Source organism: Xenopus tropicalis, chromosome 5 (assembly GCF_000004195.4).
Source record: "Xenopus tropicalis strain Nigerian chromosome 5, UCB_Xtro_10.0, whole genome shotgun sequence".
NCBI lineage: Eukaryota > Metazoa > Chordata > Amphibia > Anura > Pipidae > Xenopus > Xenopus tropicalis.
The window spans coordinates 15753398-15775118 of NC_030681.2; the positions used below are offsets into that span (position 1 = coordinate 15753398).

At 41.5% G+C, this 21721-nt stretch overlaps 1 protein-coding gene across 1 annotated transcript in view; it reads right to left on the reverse strand.

Moving 5' to 3' along the window:
* Window positions 1-340: 340 nt before the first annotated feature.
* The window catches only part of kcnh1 (potassium voltage-gated channel subfamily H member 1), a 209006-nt gene continuing 187625 nt past the window's right edge, over window positions 341-21721 (reverse strand). The window contains exon 12 of the mRNA XM_031902899.1: window positions 341-2811. Within this exon, the coding sequence (XP_031758759.1) occupies window positions 1960-2811 (852 nt within the window). The 3' untranslated portion in view covers window positions 341-1959. The remainder of the gene's footprint in view (window positions 2812-21721) is intronic.

Consider the following 21721-nt stretch of genomic DNA (forward strand, 5'->3'; position numbering starts at 1 on the left):
CGCACATCAAAATAAATAGTTGCATGTCAAAAAAAATTAGTTGCGGCGTCAAGATAAATAGTTGCAGCGTCAAAATAAATAGTCGTGCGCCAAAAGAATAGTCATGGCGTCAAAATAAATAGTCGCGGCGTCAAAATAAATAGTCGTGCGTCAAAAGAATAGTCGCAGCGTCAAAATAAATAGTTGCGGCGTCAAAATAAATAGTCGCCTGTCAAAAGAATAGTCATGGCGTCAAAATAAATAGTTGCGGCGTCAGAATAAATAGTCGCATGTCAAAGAATACTCGTGGGCGACAAATTTTTTTTTACGCACAACATTTTCGCCGCTTAGCGAATTTTTTTTTTTTTTGAAAGATTCGTGAATTTTTTGGTGAAATGAAACTAGGGACAGATTCGCTCATCACTAGTGGAGATTACAATGTTGCTGAGTCCTGCCCGGTTTTCGTAATTTGGGAAACTGGGCAGTAGGTTTTGACCCAGGTAGCCCTTCCGAAAACCGGGCTGTCTAGGTCAAAACCGGACAGGTGGCATCCCTAATGCCATGTCTGGAAAATTTTCTGGGATCTGGTACTTTCTAGGTATGGGGTCACTCTATCTTCTGGTACAAAAACCTTAAAAACCTGCTAAGCAACATTTTAATAATAAAAAATCCAGTAGAATGATTTGGTTATGCTGGAGTGATGAAATTATAGCAGTGCAATTACTGTTTCTAACTATTTTGTATTAACAGTTTTGCCTTTGGGGGTCTGTGGCTATTTAAGAGCCCAGCTATAGGTAATGGTTCAGCTTTGTGGATCCTGACACGGTTGGAGTTTTTAGGGTGGGTTTTGCAAACAAATTAATTTCAGTCCAGACCACTAACTCCAGTAGTCATGGCAATAAATTGTATTGATAGCAATAAATAATGAATGTAATTATTGGAAGACTTAGCATCCAACTAATGAGAATGTTAGTTATACTGTAGCTGATCCTATCTTCTTCATTCTCAAGCAGCACAGGTTCTGGAGAAGTTCAGATCAAATATCAGATAAAGATCTAGCAAAAGTATATCTGAATTAATAAGAATATGAGCTGCAAAAAATATTAGTACTAAATCATTGGCTCTTCATGATGGGATCTTTTAACCTGTGGCTGTCCAACTCTTACTCGAACACCAGGAGTTCCCAAAGTGTTCCCAAAGAGATTTGGATTTACAACTAAAGTGAGACTTGTATGACTATCTATCAGCTTATTTCCCCCAATCTCTGGGAAAATGTTGCTTCAAACCTCACTTTACTCGTAGGTTAATCAATATATTGTGACATTCAGCATCTGTTTTACAAGCTGATGGTGAAAGCCATAGCAGCAGAGGACGTTTGATACTGCCCCATGCCCAGTCCATTCCTAAAGCAGGACAAGCATCAAACGTAGTTACATAAGGCATGCGTCTGGAAAGTATAAGAATCTAAAAGTAAATTCAATCTCCAACTTTGAAAGGTGCATCCACTCTTGGAAACTGGGCAAAATTCAATTTCAGTTTCAACCACCATCTCCTACTTCTTCTACATTTCTCTTTTGATCGTTTGCCTTTCTAGTGCCTAAAAGATCAGGTCCCATTCCTTGCTGTTTTCCATTCTGATTCTGACATGATATTTTTTAAATACGTAAGCAAGGACCAGAAAAACCAAGAACATTTTCCATTTCCTGGCATATCACTGAGAAATAGATATCAAATAGAAATTCAAACTTTGTATCCCTCTACTTTAGAATTTTTTAGTGTCCAAAGGAAAATGCTGGTTAGATGCCCGTCTGATATTCTGCCCTCTGTTATCACAGGAATAGCACTTATCCCTAACTGGCGTAAAGTCCTGAATCAAGCTGAAGAGTGGAACTCGTATTCTAGGCACCTCTGATAAAAAAGAGCTAATAAACTGTTCTCTTTCGTAATGAAACGCTAGATTTCAATTGTTCTCTAGTTAATTCAGCTGCTGGATCCAAAAATATCTCTTTCTGATTCTGGAGACTGCGGTCTGGAGATTTCGAATATCTCTTGTGGGCACTGAGAGCACCTCCTTGAAGCCAATATTCTAAGTATCTCAGCCAGCTGGTTTTCAATATTCGACATTTTAGAGTTCAAGGCTTTGATGTCTTCTTTCAACTCGTGCTTCACCTCCAGCACAGTAGCATGAAGCGTCTGTTCCGGAATGGGATAAAAAGTGTGTTTCACCTCTGCTTGCACGGGACTTCGATCCTGAGGGCTCCTAGTCTCCCCAACATTGTCTAAGCGCAAATCACTTTTGGTGATACCACTGTCACATGAATCTGTCTTCTTTAAAGTAGCCTCACTTGGAGGTTTAGTTCTGTCAGGTAATATCTCCATAGATTCGGCTTTGGACACTTTGTTCCAATCTTCCCCTTTCCCACATGCATCTCTAAATTTGGCCCACCCTCTCCTTTTTAAAGGTTCCCCACCTACTTTACCTCCAGTGCTTTCTGAAACTGGGGCATGGAGCCTAGCTCGATCAGACACTCCAGAGGTCGAGGCAGACTGGGACGATAAGGGAGTGGCTGGACTTTCTGTTACAGTGACCAGGCTTGCTTTTACTGTATTGTAAGCGGAATGTTCCACCAAAATATTCCCTTTTTCAATGTCATGGTCATTAGGATCTCTTAATCCCCTTTCAGCTGCCAGACGAGCTTCTTTCTGCTGCCTAAATCGCTGGAAAAGCCGACGAACGGGGTGATCAGGTGGGAGGATAAGCGGTGCCTCGTTTTTACTTTTCATCCATTCCTCCTCCTCTCGTTTCACATCACTGATCTTCCTGAAAACAATCTGCAAAAAAACAGATACAAAATAATGAAATTAAGAGACACGTTAAAGAATATGACAAAAGTACAGAGAATAAAGATTGTCATCGCATGTTTCTCTTCTTTATAAGAGTTTAGGAGGCATTTTCGAAATTACCGTATACACTCGAGTATAAGCCGATCTGAATATAAGCCGAGGTACCTAATTTTACCTAAGAAAACTGGAAAAACATATTGACTCGAGTATAAGCCTAGGGTGGGAAATGCAGCAGCTACTGCTAAGTTTCAATAATCAAAATAAATACCAATGAAATTACATTAATTGAGGCATCAGTGGGGTATATGTTATTAAATATTTATTTCAAAGAAAAACAGTAACCTAGCTCTGTAAGCGGAGAAGAGGGTCAACAAAAACAACAGGCACTGGAGGGTCTGGTTGCAGGTGGCCTAATTTGCACACAAAGGACAGAGGGTGCTAGTCTGGAGGGACCCATGGCTCCCGACTCGAGTATAAGCCGAGGGTGACTTTTTCAGCACATTTTGGGTGCTGAAAAACTAGGCTTATACTCGAGTATATACAGTATCCTATTGTTTATAATGCTGCACTGAAACCCCAAGGCTGCACAATCTCTAGAACTAGCTTTTCCTGTTATATAACTGGCCTCCTAGACGAAACAAAAAGAACTCCAAGTGCTCTGGAGCGCTTGGAGTTCTTTTTGTTTCGTCTATGATTTTTCCCTTCAGCTACGAGTTCGGGGCCCCGAGCACCTGGACTTTGGTGAGCGATATGACTTAAGTGTGATTTCCTTATATGCTTCTGGATTTGTGATTCATTTGAGAGAGGTTCGGGGTTTATACACCCAGGCCTTAACAATTTACCGGGTACGATCCTTTAACACCATTCCCAATTGAAGCCGCTGTAGTTTACTTTAATGCTAGTTGTTTTATTTCTACTGATATTCTTTATTTGGGATTTTGGGGTGTATTGAGTTTATAACTGGCCTCCGCTGCATTTAGATTCTAATTGGTTTCATTTGAACAAAGGATTGAATCAGGAATCATGATCAAAAACAACATCAAACCCTAACAAAATATTCTTATGGTTGATCAATTACAGTTGCATGTCTTAATAGATCCCATACCTATGGAAAAATGGATTTCAATACAGAATTCATTGTTAGGATGGTGACAAAGTTGTGCTTAAACTTTAAGAATTTGAGATTCACACTGTCAGACCTTTTATCCTTGGGGAGACAGAAATGTTGAACTTGGGATTCAATCAATCAACCTAGCCAATCAGCCTAGCCAAGCAATCTTCAACTTATAGCTCTTAAGCTTTTGCCATTGACAGTCAACAGGTTTCCAATGTTTACAGTATACAGTTTAAATACTATACATACTATAGGCTGCTTCAAACTCAAAACCCTAGTGTATATATAGCATTTAAGACGTGGTGAGTTAATATAACTATTATTATTGGAGGCAATGGTGGTTAGAATGAATGCATTTCCACTCCCCCCTTTCATATAGCGCTTAGAGTGGATTATGAGGCTTTGGGTGGTCAGGCTGACCTGCTGTCACCGCATTATACTCTAACGATGTATCCAAGTGGGTAAGCTCCATGCATATTAATTAGTCAGGGTTTGTAAAACAATAAACGCATTCGCAGAAATCTGTCTTGGGTTAAACTCCTATGGAAGATGAATGGTTGCCCATTAAACCATAGTGGGGATTCACTGCATGTTAATTTCAAATTAGCCTATGTCCTTTCATGTCCTTTATGTTGCTTGCCTTTCTGTAATTGAGGTGATCCATTATTCACATACACACATGCGATGCAAAGATATGAATAACATGTAGACTATAGGGTGACATTTCAAATGTACATTATCATGTAAAAATTCAATTGAAATCTATGGGAAAATTGTATTGGGAGGAAATTTGGTCCAATGGGATGAGTTCAATTCAATGAAATCCAGTTTTCCTAATTAGGTTCCGCACTTCCCCAGCGACTTCAATGGATGTTTTCACATGATAAACCATGAAATAAACATTTCAAAATGAATCTGGTACAATGAGCCAGATTTAATGTAAGATGGAAAATGTATCTCCAGACTTTGCCATAGACTTGAATAAACCATAAGATACACTTTTCTTATTGAGCTGAATCTGGACCACTATTGGGTAGCTTCCATATCTAAGCACAGATACCCATAAACGAGCCCATGGTTAGTTTTGGAAAAGGAAAAGAATACCATATAGATAGAATGCTTGACTAGTTGCCAAAGGTCTAAATGAGGAGTGGGTCTTTAACTTTTATATTATCGAGTTTTCACCATGAGTATGGATATGGATACGATAGTAGGAAGGCTTGTAAGGGGTTGTATTTAGTACTGTTCTACAATGTTTGAGGCAATGGAGGGTCATCTGATGTTTCTCTGCTCTATTTTCAAGACTGTCCCCCATTTATAATTTCTTTTTACCCAACTGTCAACCTGGTTGACTAAACTGTCTAGAACAGCCGTTCTCAACCTGTGGGTCGCGACCCCTTTGGGGGTTGAACGACCCTTTCACAGGGGTTGCCTAAGACCACCGGAAAACACATATTTCCGATGGTCTTAGGAATAATTTTATGGTTGGGGGTCACCACAACATGAGGAACTGTATTAAATGGTCGCGGCATTAGGAAGGTTGAGAACCACTGGTCTAGAAGGTGGTTCTGTTCATTATATAATCAGTAGACAAGTTGCTAACATCTTGAAAAAAAATAATATCAACTGCAAAAGTGCTCAGAAGAGCAATATTTTGTTGGTTTTGAGGGTTTATATTTCCTTTAGCTTCACAGAATCAAACACTTTTATCATGAATCGAATTCTGTTTGGGATTTGGATTCAACTGAACTCCTCAAAACTGAATCATAATCCATATTATGTGACTCTAAAGCCCAATGCTTGGACACGTGCTCAGCGTGAAGGGTAGTACAGTAAGTATATACAGTATTTAGCCAATAATTGGTCGGTATAATGTCCTAGCCTATACTAGCCTATAACAAATCTTCACAATTGTTTTGATATACCAATAAGAGCACTAGGCCGCTCCCGTGGAAAGAAAAATAAGGTGTGGTTGTTAATTTGGAACGAGCGCGGCGTCACGGCGTAGTGACTAATGATCCTATAACTACTATTGATGTGTTCCTTCATTGTCGGCTACAAAAACACAATCACTACAGTAATAAGCTTTATTCCCACAAGGCACCGAGGGAGAGAGGAAAGCAGGCAACCTCATGCTCTTGAATTACTCAACTGATGTTCTTCTTGCTTATCATAGGCGAATGGCCTGTTTATCATTAGCCCAAATTAACAAATAATACGTTTTGGAACAGACAAAGAAAAGACATTACATTGCAACAGGTCAGAGCAAAATAGTGTTCAATTTCCATAAAAAGATTTCACATAAAAGCCAAAGACTTATTGAAAAGCTGAATATATCTTATATTAGGTGGTGGGCTTGCCAACACAGCAGCTAGCTCTCTCATGTTTACATGCTATTGCTATAGACTTTATGGCTGTTTCTAGAGAAAAGCAACTTTATAGCTTTTTTAAATGAGCAGTAAAGTTGCTGTATGGTTAACTACTGTACATTGCAGGCCGATAGATGAATATGACTAGAGACTCTCGCCGGTGGGTCTACAAGCCATATTTTGTGAGGAACACTGACTAGTTGCTTGTGAAACATTATATTTAGATGTTGGTGCAGCTATTCAGTATAAGGTTCCCACCTAGAAGCAATTACATTAAGGAACTTTCTTTCCCTGCCCAGCAAAGGAGACATCAGATGAGTATTTAATGTGGCCCCTGTCTAAGATACAGTTTATAGAGGAGCAGTGGCCAGCTCCATGTTGTAGCTCCTACCCTCCCAGCTACAGTCAGCTGATACCAATGGAACCAATAAAAGGGCAGCCATTTGGGGGTTTTAACCTTGGAAGCAAGTAAGTTTGAGTATTGCTGGAGTGTCTCTTATGAAGCATGATTTTCACCAGGTTTTCCAGGGGACCCCAGAATGGCACTTCTGGGGGTTTTCTCATGATTGTAGTGTAGACTCCCACAGAATAGCACCAACCAGGAGGCTGCTAACATACCTCCCAAAATTCATGATCCTATAAATATTCTACCCTGCTCAGATAAATAGCAGCCTTCTTCCTTTATCTTTTACTAAAGGTACATTGGCTGTAATTAATTGTCATGGTAATTTCTATGGGAGTCTGCACAACCACCATGTAACATACTCTGGCCCTTTTGGGGTACAGGTATAGGACCCATTATCCAGAATGCTGGGGACCTGGGGTTTTCCGGCTAAGGGATCTTTCTGTAATTCGGATCTCCTAGCTTAAGTCTGCTTAAGGTACAGTAATTAAACCCAATATGATGGTTTTGGCTCCAATAAGTATTAATTATATATTAGTTGGGATCAAGTACAGGTACTGTTTTATTATTACAGAGAAAAGGGAATCATTTAACCATTAAATAAACCCAATAGGGCTGTTCTGCCCCCAATAAGGGGTAATTATATCTTAGTTGGGATCAAGTACAGGTACTGTTTTATTATTACAGAGAAAAGGGAATCATTTAACCATGAAATAAACCCAATAGGGCTGTTCTGCCCCCAATAAGGGGCAATTATATCTTAGTTGGGATAAAGTACAAGGTACTGTTTTATTATTACAGAGAAAAAAACAGAGGAAACCCTTTTTAAAAATTAATTATTTGATTAAAATGGAGTCTATGGAAGATGGCCTTTCCATAATTCGGGATCCGGATAAGGGGTCCAATGCCTGTACTTGTAACAAAGCATATATTTAGACTTCCCAAAATGTTCATTGAAAAATTTGGCAATGCCACAATCCAGCCTAACAATGGGCAGTTGGACCCCAATGCACCCAACTGGCACAGCCCCTGCCCACCTTCTAGTAAGCCCCATTGGGTGACACGCACCTTACACGGGTCATTTAAAAGGCGTATGTGCTAAAAAAAAAAAAAAAAAGACGCTGATGTTCAGGAACCCTGTAGCTAGCGCCAGGCTGTTATTGGTTCAGTGCATTTGGACTATGGAAGAGATAACTATACTTGTTCGATGGGATAGAGGTAACTAAGAAAATAAGCAGGAACTCAGAGAAGGGAAAAGTAGCTGAAAGCTTTATAAAGCTGACATTTCCTTCTGTTCCCCGTGGGAGATTAATATGTAGCAGAAAGGAGTAAGGCCCAGGAGGAAGAAAATATCTGTTCGGTGTACATGGAAAGGGAACTGTCTGAACATAAATCATTTTAAAAGCTGTAAGTGGAATGCCAAAGGGTTCCGCACTGTGCCAGATCCTTCTGAATTAATGAATGATCTGGGAGTGCATCTGGGAAGCAGGGTCTGTGCTTTACTGACAACTCAGTAGGGAGTTTTAGGGAGAGAAATAAACAAATAAAGGTCAGTGACCTTCACAAAGTGCAACTGTTGCATTTTACTTGTAAAATCAGAAAGTTTCTTATTGAATCAACGGGATACTCAAGGGCCCCCTGGGATGGAAAAGAATCTAAGAGGGGAAAAAGTGATCTATTTTAAATGAAAACCATAAAACTAAGAAGAAGCATGTTCTGCGCATAGAAGGGCAAAGGTTTAACCTTACTTGGCCCTCACCTGCTGGTGCCTTACACACACCCATGCCTAAGGTGCAGGATTCCTAAAGGAGTCACCCGATTTACCTGAGATGGGTGGAGAAGGTAATGGGGCCCTTTTGAAGACCAAACTAATTATGGGTAGGTGGTAACTACAGGCCTCCATTGCTCCTTAAACCATTGGCCCTCCTTAGTTTGTGCATAAGAATGACACATAAGCTAGGGGGCACCCACAGGGTGCTTATGTGCCACACCTGCAGACAGCAATGTATATATTAGAAACATTTAGATCTTTGTGTCCATTCTAAAATGCAAAGACATCCGCCTATGGGTGCAGATGACCATGTTTTTTGAATGAGGCCCACAGTATTTTATTTATGAGCTGCTCCTTCTTGTTTTTCCTGCTGCCAATAACTCACTCATTCTGTGAATCCCCACGAGACAGCAGGAATAATTATTTGTAACCCAATCTGTTCCTCATAGTATATGGTCTGTTCAGTATACAGATATTTTGAGAAGACACAAAAAATGTTCTACAAATGCCAAAATGTCAACTATGGCCCCCGAGTACTGAAATAAGGAATTCCCATTTGCTGTTATTGGGCTTTTTATTTGCATGCAGAAAGGGTGCAAGGACAAGACAGCTAAAAGCCAATTACTTGCCATGGACAGGCCTATGCAATCTGCCCGTTGCTGTCAATAACAGTGTGCCCCATTAGCAATCATATCCGAGCTTGTGCTGTAAGTGTTTATTAATGTGATAGGCAATAGACTGAGAAAATGGGACATGTTAACTGGCTCACATCATGCAGCTATTCGCCGGCTACCCAGATATCGAAGCTGCAGCCTGACTGAATCCGTATTAGCATCAGCCAAATGGGAACTCCCACTGTTAGAGCCATTTCATGATGGTTCCGGTGTAATCTTGTCATGGAACATTTCTTTCCTCCTGAAACATTCTAGCCAAGTTTTAAGAATAAAAAAATATTAAGTTGTATGTGTGAAAACTACAGGGCTCATTTATAAAGTGCAAGCCCAAAAGGGGTTGAGCAACAATACCCACAGTCATTACGAATCAATGCCATTCATTCTAGGTGCTTGCAGCCAAAGCCACTCCTTGCATGCAGGAAAGAAGACCCCATCCCTCTCCCTAACTGTTTGCTCCCAATCATCCCCAATGTAACTGTTTGCCAGAAAACATGGCAACTATATTCATAGTTACCATGTCTTCTGTTACTGGCTTGGACTACACGGAATTCAGAACAGGAATGTGCACATTAGACCAGGACCACTTTAGCTTCTAGCTAACTGCCTCCTGGCTATCTCCTCCTGGATGAACCGACGCCAGCTCAAACTTAGCCTAGCTAAAACAGAGCTCATGGTCTTCCTGCCCAAACCTGGCCCTCCTCCTCCTTTCACCATTACTCTTGATGGCATGACCATCAACCCTGTTAATTCTGCACGCTGCCTTGGGGTTATCTTTGACCAGACACTCTCCTTCTCTAACCATATTAATAACACTGCCAAAACCTGCCGTTTTTTCCTCCGCAATATTGCCAAGATACGCCCCTTTCTTTCACAAGTAACAGCTAAAACACTAATCCATGCCCTTATCCTTTCCCGCTTAGATTACTGCAATCTCCTACTAACCAGCCTCCCAGACTCCCGCCTCTCTCCCCTGCAATCAATTTTAAACTCTGCTTCCAGGATCCTCCTGCTCTCTCCTAAGAGGGAACCTGCTCAGCCTCAATTAAGCTCACTAGCATGGCTGCCTGTCAAGCAAAGGATATCTTACAGAATCCTTCTGCTGACATTCAAAGCCCTTCACTCCTCTGCTCCTCACTACATTTCCTCACTGGTCTCTCTGCACGTTCCTGGTCGTCTCCTCCGCTCCTCTCAGAGCCTCCGTCTCTTTACACCATCCACACCCACTGCGCTCTCTCGTCTTAAACCTTTCTATCTCGCTGCTCCTTCCCTCTGGAACTCTATCCCTGAATCCCTCCGTAGGGAACACTCACTCACTCTCTTTAAGATAAAACTCAGACTGTACCTTCTGGGGCACTAAAACATTATTTTGCCTAGTCCTGCGCTTAAGGGCAAATGCCCATACCTAGTGCCTCTTACCTTCCAATTTGTGCCTGTATGTTACCCAACCACTTATTATAACAGAAGTGGCACCATCTAGACAATTGCACTGCTTTGCATATTCGGAGGCACAGAACCAAAGACCAGTATTAATGTGTCTTATATTTGATAAGATGCCTCCAATAGCTATTGCTTTAATGCATGGATGGGAGGTATGGGTTATCTTCGGGAATGACTCTTAATGCTATAGCCGGGAAGTTCATTAACCTGCACAAACACAACAAGACTTGATTGTTTTCAAGATGAATGCTTGCACCATTGAATGTCACCTTCATTAATCAATTGGTCTTGCATGGAAATACCAAAGCCGAATGCTCACCCCTAATGGACGCCCAGGCAGAGATGCATAGTAATTAGGCTGTTCTGCCATCCCCAGTATAACTGTTTGTTGGGTATACCCCCTGAAATGCAGTAAAGTGGTATTCAGAGTGTTCTTTCTGTTACCAGCTTGGACTGCATGGATTGTGGGCCAGGACCATGGTTAGGCTTCCAGTGCACAAACACCTACTCACTGATAGCGATGTCCCAACTTAGGACAGAAGTGACCCTGCCTACACTGTTGTGGTGTTCCGCACATTCAGAGGCACATAAACAAATGTCACATTGTCTTATAATTGATAAAGTGTCTCTAGTAGCTCACTGTTGCTTTAATGCATGAAGGGGTGGATTAGAAATGGCTCTTATGCTATAGCTCGGATGATCATTAGTCTTTGGAATTACACTGCACAAACACCACAAGACTTGACTGTTGTATAGATAAATGCTTGCACCACTAAATGTCACCTTCATTAATCAGTTGGTCTTGCATGGAAATACCTAATCCTGAATGTTCACCCCTAAAGGACGCCCAGGCAGAGATGCATGATAATTAGGCTTTTCTAAGTATAAACATCAATAAAGAGAGATACGATTGGGTTGATGATTGATAGACTTGTGAAACGTCTACTTTTCACCTGCACCTCTGCCCATGTATGGACTCTTTTAGCTTCCACCAGAATCTTCTTTAATCTGTTTCATTTGTGCAGTTATGGAGAACTGAGCATGGACAGAAGTTACAGTTTGTTCTAACAGAAAGACGTTGTAGAAACCTAACTTTGGACCTTCCAAGCACACACATAAACATATAATGACCTATCTGTACACTCACATACATAAAATATATATACAAACACTAATACTGACTGTAGATATTAGTATCACAATAGCCTTGGATACTCTGCTTGTTCAAGAACTCATCCAGGCCCCTCTTATAGGCTTGGATGATGCGAAGAGCATTGAATGCCTTGCTATGCATTCGCTGGCCCTTTCTGAAAGCAGTTGCCATTTTTTCTCTGCAATGGTTCTCTGTGGCTGGTAGAATGGATTTTGGGAGCATTGTGATGCTTAATGGCTGCAACTTCCAGGGACCCATTTATTAGAAAGGACATCTGGAGGGGGCCTCCAACAAATAGTTCATACTGCACCCTTGAAGGATGGAGTCAGTGGGGGTTTGACCAGCCATAATGTCTAATGGCAATGGACTGAATGAGTAGAAGACCAGGTTCTCTAGGCTCTTCTCAACCACTACAGAGTTTCAGTTCAACATTAAACGTGCATCATTCCATCTCTGCATATTTTCAGTAAAATAGGTTCATTCTTCACATCAATGTCAAATCATTGTTTCATGTAACACAGTGGTCTCCAACCTTTTTTGGACCATGGACCAGTTTCAAGGAAGACAATTTTTCCAAGGACCAGGGGTGGTGGGTATAGACCTGAGCTTGTTTCCCTTCAACTAGATGCATCCAGACCACTCGCTCTTCTTACTCCCACCTAAGTGGTGACATCCCCTGATGCTTAATATGGAGCTTTAAGTACTTTGGTGCTTTTCGCGATCAGTAAAAAACTTCCTGGGCTTCGCATAGCAGTTGTCATGAAGTTGGGATCACAGGTAATTGGGAAATAGAGGTGGCCCAGTTTAGCACGGCCCAAATCTGGTCCCCGTCCCGGTGGTTGGGGATCCCTGATGTAACAGACATGTTTGTAGGTGTAAGTGGCAAGGTCAATATCACCATTTGCTCATGGGTACAAATGTATATATATATGCAGGGCTGGTATTTACTCCATGTAGAATAAGGGATCATAATATTACCCTCAAAATTAGCTGCAGCCTAACCATGCTTATAAATATAGGATATCTCCACTGTAACTTAAGGCTAAGCCTCCTAGTCATGAAGCAAACAAATATTTACATGGCCCCACATTGCTGCCTCTGTCAGCAGCCCAGCTGGGTTCAGGTAGATTAGCTATAAACCCATAACGTAAAATAAGAAAATCCCCTTAAAGCCGTCAGTAGTTTGGAGGAAAAACACTTCACCTCCTGATGGCAACATAAGCGATGGGAGCCAGTGTGGAAAGTTAAACAATTCATTTGCTCAGACACATTCAGAGACTCTGATAGAAGTTAATAGATTGGAAAATGCAAAAGACAGACAGGCAGAAATGAAGCAGGCGTGCTCTCAGGATGCAGGAATAAAAGCTTTAAACTTCATTAGAGAAGCTGTGGGTTGAGCCCGGACTTTGCCCACTGCTAAAGGGAGATATTTTTTCAACCCAATATTATGCAACAAGCTCACAACACAATAAGAAATTGCTGCAATACATCGTGTTTGGAGGAAACAAAAGAAAGACAGGTTGTATAAGCCTAATTGGTGCTCAAATACATTAATGCATTACTAGAGATTTGGAAGTTCCCCTGGTGGATTTCTGGGTGCTGGCACTAAGAATTATACAGTGACACCCTACCAGTGTAAGTGGGGAACATATCATGCTGGATCCCCATAAGTGGATAATATATATACATCAGTAGCGATTTGGTGAGACGTTCAACATGACTTTTAGAAATAACTTCATGCCCATACTACACTGTTCTGGTTGGAAGGTCATCATGTCAAATGATCAAATCCCACAGGAGAGGTGACAGAACCAAGGCCAATAACCAGAAGGATTTTAGTTAAGCAATGTACTCCATTCTGAAAGCATCGAACCCCCAATTACCCCCCCCCTGAAGTTCACAATCAGCATCTCTATTTAACCCCAGCTCTCAGCTCATTCACTGACCATTGTAGGTCAAGTCAGCTTAAACAATGGTTCTCTCTTTCCTATATATTGATTCCAGCCCTTCTCTGGTCCAGTCTCTTGTATTTGATCTCCTAGTTTTGACCTTGTCTACAAGTTTGCCTCATAAATCAACTGTAGTTCATCTGGTTCTGACCTGTTCCATTGAAATATACTGTACATAGTCCTTCCCACTCTTTCTTAGAGTTCTACATTTGGCTTCTTGTCTCGCCCCAGTGTGAGTCTCTGGCTTCTTGTACAGTAAGACCTGGCAGCACCCAAGCAGCTGAGGGCCAGGCCCATAGTCAGTGGTGTCTGTTATAGGTAGAACAGCATGCCTAGACTGGAATCCAGTTGCTCCCATGGGGTTTGGGATTGCCTTACCTGACATGCCACCAGGCCTGCACTTGGATTGAAATTAGGCCCTGGCATCTCCAAACAGCCCCCTACCCCCCACTAAATAGTGACTGTCTATGGCATCTTACAGCAGCCCCTCCGGCATTTGCCAGAACCCACAGATTGCCAGTCCGGGCCTGATGTCTACAGTGAATTAGTTCTGTTTCATTGCTATAAATGACATCAGGGGGCACCATGGAGAACAAAGAAGGGGTCTCTAAAAAAGCCTGTGTTGATGTTTTACAAATATAAGAATTCTGGTTTATTAATGAGTTGACACTTCTCTTTCAGGACAATATCAGTGTGGCTTTTGCACCTGTATCCAGAAGGGTGGAAGATAGACAATAACTGAGTGAGATGTGGAAATATTTTAGCCTCTACCAGCTGTGTTTGCTCTGCACTATACGTGCACTATACATGTGAAACAATATGGCTCCAACTGGTTTAACATTGCCGTATGTGATTTTTTTAGTTTTGCTCCAGTTCACTGTGTTGTTATAGTTTTTATTTCCTTGCTGATTTACAGTTCCTGCCCACAGGATTTCCAAGCACCATATTTTTTTCCCTAGTCCTGGCAGGTTCAATGCAGAAATGTGTCCACTTGTGGGACAATGAAAGTGCAATTGGCGTGCGTTGCCTCGGCCTGAGACTAAACAATAATAGTAAATCAGTGATATTGTGTAGGAAGCCTGCCATGTGGGGCCTGGTTACATTATCTGAAATTAACTCACAAGTGATGCATTGCTGTGCCAGGCACTGCTTTTATGACTTCATTTATAGCTTTTCCTTTAATAAAGCATATTGGGAACTATGGAGCTGACTTACTAATGTAGGTGGTAAGCTGTTGTGGTGCACCAATAGCGAACAATGATATAGTTACATAGTTACATAGGGTTAAAAAAAGACCAGAGTCCATCAAGTTCAACCCTTCCAAGTAAACCCAGCACTCACAACCTATACTTACCTATCTATACACTCACATACATAAACTATATATACAACCACTAATACTAACTGTAGATATTAGTATCACAATAGCCTTGGATACTCTGCTTGTTCAAGAACTCATCCAGGCCCCTCTTATAGGCATTAACAGAATCTGCCATTACCACATCACTAGGAAGGGCATTCCCCAACCTCACTGCCCTCACCGTGAGGAACCCCCTACCCACCATCCCCCGGCAGGGCATTCCCCAACCTCACTGCCCTCACCGTGAGGAACCCCCTACCCAACATCCCCCAGCAGGGCATTCCCCAACCTCACTGCCCTCACCGTGAGGAACCCCCTACACTGCTTCAAATGGAAGCTCCGTTCCTCTAATCTAAAGGGGGGGCCTCTGGTGCGTTGGTCATTTTTATGGGAAAAAATTGCTTCAATGTCGTATTCTGTTGTGTTAGAGATGAATAGTTATTCAAGTTCTAAGGGGTGATTTACAAATGCACCGATAAGTGCTTTAATTGGAAGCAATTCAGAACGCATGTTCATGTCACTTTTCCTAGTGACACTGGGGAACTCTGGAGCTTCAACCACCAGATTCAAGGTGGTAGAAGCTCCACCAGCTTGGGCCTGGTGGTTCCAGGGTTTTTCACAGCAGGTTACATCAATAGACAGACCAGACTTGGTGCCAGTGAATCGGATGCAACATGTATTCTGTAACTGGCTCCTACTCTCCCACTTTGAAGGTGCTAAAGGCAACTTGTAATTCACTCCAAAATCCAAGCACAATTGTGCTCCTAAGGATGCACAATGGTAGCAGATACAACTTGGAGCATAATTGCAGCATTATGGGTAATAAAACATGGCGATTTGCATCCAAAATTGTTCTTTTCACAATGCAATAGTGCCCCCTCTAGTTTATATGTTTCAGACTTGTAAAACTTATTCAAAATATTATAAAGAATAATTAAATGCCACCATAAATCGTGGGCATCTCTGTCCGATAACAGGCACAAAACTCAACGTCTAGTTCAGTCTGAGCCAGATTGTTTGAATTCCTTCCGTCGCCCATGCAAAGTGGTTGTCTTCACTGATCAGTTGCACTCCCGACTCCAAAATGACTGCTGTGTGAATTCATGCATTAAATAGCAATTGGAACTTGCTTGGCTTGCTGCTCAGTCAGCACTGCCGACAGTCTTGCATACAGAGTTTGCAACATCAAAACAGCTTTGTTAACAATTTCCACCATAAGGGATTTAACAAGGAAATAGACATGTTTATTTAATACTAATGTAAGGGCACAAAATACAGAAAACTCTGCAATGTGGTTATCATTAGAATCTCTTTCAGTAACTATATAAAAGTGTATCCACAGGCATAAGGCAGTTTATAATCATTAGGTTGGTGCCCAGGGCCAAGCATGAGCATCATAATGACTCCCATTATTCTAGATATTCTAATATTGTACTTGACCTACTGCTCACCTGGGTGCACTCTCCCAGTACCCTGAGAGCACTAGTTCTATTTACAAATATGTTTATCCTTCCCCTGGCCCAGCCGGCTTAGTGCATTGTCTTAATTATTCTTGCTAACGTTATGGCTCGACAAGGATATGGTCTGGATAAAGAGTCCTAATCAAGGTGAAGTAGAAGATTAAGTCTCATAATGATATCAGTTAGCAGTGGTTAGGGCCCCCTTGCCTACAACATGGTTATTAATGAAAACGCTCAACACTCACTCATGCTGCTATAGTTCCAAGAATATCTAGGACAACTATTGATCATTCCTCCTCTTCTTTCTCTAACTTGCCTTTGTGTTGAACTTTCAGAAAAACAAAACTTCATACACTCCATATTCATAAAGTTAGTCTGTTTTGACCCTAAGTGGCCATCAAGCTGACCCCCAATATGTTAACTGAGCCCTCACAACCCTCACAGGTTTGAGAACCATTTTATAATGGTAGTGTATAGTGATGAGCACATTTTTTCGCCAGGCATGGATTCGCAGCGAATTTCCGCATTTCACCATTGGTGAATTGTTTTGCGAAACTTCAGTGAAAATTCGCCGCCAAAAAATTTGTCGCGCGTCAAATTGGGCGTAGTCGCGTCAAATAAAGGGTGCAGTTGCGTCAAATTGGGCGTGGTCACATACAAAAAGGGAGCGGTCGCGTCAAAATTGGGCACGGTCGCGTCAAACAGCGTGGTGACAAAAAATATACACGGGCGACAAAAAAATCGTGCCACAAATGCGTTTCACGAATATTATGGCGAAGCAAAACAGGACAGATTTGCTCATCACTAGTAATGTACCATTTGGGTTTCTCATAGATCTACAAACAAAAGGAATTCTGGGAACGAATTCCAGACTCTTAAAAAAAAATCCCATTTACATGGGTTTATCCTATAGGCTACAGCTCACCCACTGGGTTTGAAGCTGAAGCCAGGACAATAGCTGATCAGATTCCCAACTACAGACTGATTTCAACCTTATTGGGGGCTCATCAGTGTAGTACAGGGTTTTCTGATCAGCTTAGGTAGAGTCACCATGTGGTTCTACAAACAAATAAATTAGGTTGAGGAGACTGCCTCACACAGACAAAAGCAAACAAAAGGAATTCTGGGAACGAATTCCAGACTCTTAAAAAAAATCCCATTTACATGGGTTTATCCTATAGGCTACCTGCTTCAGCTTCAAACCCAGTGGGTGAGCTGTTACATAGTTACATAGGGTTGAAAAAAGACCAGTGTCCATCAAGTTCAACCCATCCAAGTAAACCCAGCACACCCAACCCACACCTACCAATCTATACACTCACATACATAAACTATAAATACAACCACTAGTACTAACTGTAGATATTAGTATCACAATAGCCTTGGATATTCTGATTGATCAAGAACTCATCCAGGCCCCTCTTAAAGGCATTAACAGAATCTGCCATTACAGCATCACTAGGAAGGGCATTCCCCAACCTCACTGCCCTCACCGTGAAAAACCACCTACGCTGCTTCAAATGGAAGCTCCTTTCCTCTAATCTAAAGGGGTGACCTCTGGTGCGTTGATTGTTTTTATGGGAAAAAAGAACATCCCCCATCTGCCTATAATCCCCTCTAATGTACTTGTACAGAGTGATCATGTCCCCTCGCAAGCGCCTCTTTTCCAGAGAAAACAACCCCAACCTCGACAGTCTCACCTCATAGTTTAAATCTTCCATCCCCTTTACCAGTTTAGTTGCAGTCTCTGCACTTTCTCCAGCTCATTAATATCCTTCTTAAGGACTGGAGCCCAAAACTGCACCGCATACTCAAGGTGAGGCCTTACCAGGGACCTATAAAGGGGCAAAATTATGTTCTCATCCCTTGAGTCAATGCCCTTTTTTATACAAGACAGCACTTTATTTGCTTTAGTAGCCACAGAATGACACTGCCTGGAATTAGACAACTTGTTATCAACAAAAACCCCTAGATCCTTCTCCATTAAGGAAACCCCCAACACACTACCATTCAGTAGATAGTTTGCGTTTATATTATTCCTACCAAAATGCATAACTTTGCACTTATCAACATTGAACCTCATTTTCCAGTTTGCTGCCCAGTTTTCCAATTTTGTCAAATCGCTCTGCAAAGCGGCAGCATCCTGCATGGAACTTATAGTTTTGCACAATTTAGTGTCATCAGCAAAAATAGAAACAGTACTGTCTATGCCCACCCCCAGGTCATTAATAAACAAGTTAAAAAGCAAAGGACCAAGGACTGACCCCTGCGGTACCCACTAACCACACTGGTCCAATTAGAAAATGTTCCATTTACAACCACTCTTTGTACTCTATCCTTCAGCCAGTTCTCTATCCAATTACAAATATTATGTTCTAGGCCAGTGCTGTCCAACTTCTGTTGTACCGAGGGCCGGAATTTTTCCGACCTACGTGGTGGAGGGCCGATAATGGAAGCCAGTTTTGACCACTCCCCTTTTTGAAACCGCACCCACTTGAAACCACACCCATGTTATCACATGACCATACCCATATTAATGGTTGTAGTACAGCAAAAACCTGCCATACTCTGCCTGCCCTACCCTGCCTGTGTGTGACAATACTCTGCCTTCACTACCCTGTCTGTGTGTGCCATACTCTGCCTGCCCTACCCTGTCTGTGTGTGCCATACTCTGCCTTCCCTACCCTGCCTGTGTGTGCCATACTCTGCCTTCCCTACCCTGTCTGTGTGCCATGCTTTCACTGTGTGTGCCATTCTTGGCTGGTTTGTGCCATACTTGGCCTGTGTGTGCCATACTCTGCCTTCCCTACCCTGCCTGTGTGTGCCATACTCTGCTTGCCCTATGATGCTTGTGTGTATGGCACACATAGGCAGCCTACAGTGACACAATGCTGGCACTGCTACAGTCTGCACAATAACTGTATATTAAAAAACTTTTTAATCGAAGTACCACCTCAGTATATGTTCTTTTTGTAGTGTGCAGGGATTATTTGTGGGTTTCTACTCTTCCTGAGGTGTGAACAGGGGAACAATGTGGGTGATTACAGCCTGAGCCTGAGGTGTGAACACTACAGGGGGTGAACAATGCAGAGATTAAAAGGTGTGAACAACACAAGGGATTACATATTTAAACAATGCAGCCTGATTACAGCCTGAATCTGAGGTGAGAACCATGCAGGGGGGGCAGTTAATCACAGTACTGATACCATTTAGATCTTACACAAGAGTAAGCCATCAAAGCAGCCAAACAGGTGGGGGGCCACACAGAGGGGGGTCGCGGGCCGCATGCGGCCCGCGGGCCGCCAGTTGGACAGCACTGTTCTAGGCCAATATTCCTTAATTTGATCATTAACCTTCTGTGAGGTACTGTATCAAACGCTTTAGCAAAGTCCAAGTAGATGACATCAACTGCCATTCCAGCATCAAGGTTCCTGCTCATCTCCTCATAAAAGGCGACTAAATTAGTCTGGCAAGATCTGTTACACATAAAACCATGCTGGCACAAACTAATAGTATTGTGAACTGCAATGTATTCAAGTACCCTATCCCTTATTACCCCTTCCAAAAGTTTTCCTACTACTGATGTCAGACTAACAGGCCTATAGTTTTCAGGCTGAGAACGGGATCCCTTTTTAAATAACGGCACCACATTAGCAATCCGCCAGTCTCTCGGCACCATGCCAGACCTCAATGAATCCTGAAAAATTATGTGAAGAGGTTTGGCAATCACAGCGCTCAGCTCATATAATACCCTGGGATGAATCCCATCCGGCCCTGGACCTTTGTTTACCTTTACATGTTCAAGTCTCTTTTGAATTTCCTCCCGAGTGACCCATGCGCCAGTAGCTAAATTACTAGAACTGGGCATATTACAAGGAAAGCCTTCATTATCTGGCTCCTCAGATGTATAGACAGATGAAAAATAAGAGTTCAAAATTTCAGCTTTTTCCCCGTTCTCATCAACCAACGTACCCCCCCGTGATAATAAAGTTCCCACCCCTTCTTGCTTCATTTTTTTACTATTCACATAATTAAAAAATAATTTAGGATTCTTTTTACTCCTAGCAGCAATATCCCTTTCCATTTCTATTTTAGCTTGCTTGATAGCTTTTTTGCATGCTTTATTTGCTTCCTTGTACCTGATGAAAGTTTCTGCTGTCCCAGCTAACTTGAATGCCCTAAAAGCACGTTTTTTCTTACCAACCTCTACAATAACACTTTTATTCAGCCATAAAGGTTTTGCTTTGCGATGCCTCTCCTTGCTTACAAGGGGGATATACTGTTGTGTATACCTACAAAGCAATGTTTTAAAGATGTTCCATTTTCCTTCTGTGTCTAACCCCATGAAAAGCCTTTCCCAGTTGACACATTGCAGAGATGCCCTTATACTGGCAAAGTCTGCACATCTAGCCTATAGGATAAACCCATGTAAATGGGATTTTTTTTAAGAGTCTGGAATTCGTTTCCCAGAATTCCTTTTGTTTGCTTTTGTCTGTGTGAGGCAGTCTCCTCAACCTTATTTATTTGTTCATAGATCTACAGAGACCCTCAACAAACTTCTTAAGATCTTCACACATGTCCCTCAGGAAGATAATATAAAGGAATAATGACCCTCTTACTGTATTTCTATAAATCTGATTTGAGAATGTATTTATTCAGAGATTATGATATATAATATAGTTACCTCCTAAACCAAGATATTATTTTGCCATACAAATAGATATAAAAACCCATAACGTCAGCCTTTAGAGTTCCTTTTTGTTTGAATTGACATTTTCTAGCACTGTATTAGCATACGGCTCCGTAACCCATAACAATTTCCCAATTTGGAAATGCAAATATATAGGCATAATAGGGTTATATAACAGATTATAATTCATTTTCTAGTAGCAACAGGCCATACATCATAATAGTTTCATCAAGTCATTTGACTTTAACTGGGGAATTACATCTAATTATAGTGCTACAATGTACATCCTGGCCTGATTGCCGGATATATCTCTGAAAAAAATATACAAATGGAACATGCTATACAAAATTCTGGCTTTTAATGGATAAATGTTTTTAAATTCCATATAAAGGACCAGATTAAAATCATTAAGAAAATGGTATTAAATGGTTTATCGACGACATTCAGAAAAAACTTTTCTCCTAATTCAGATCCAATTTTTTCCCATAGACATCAATAAAGTTTTCATTTGATAAACA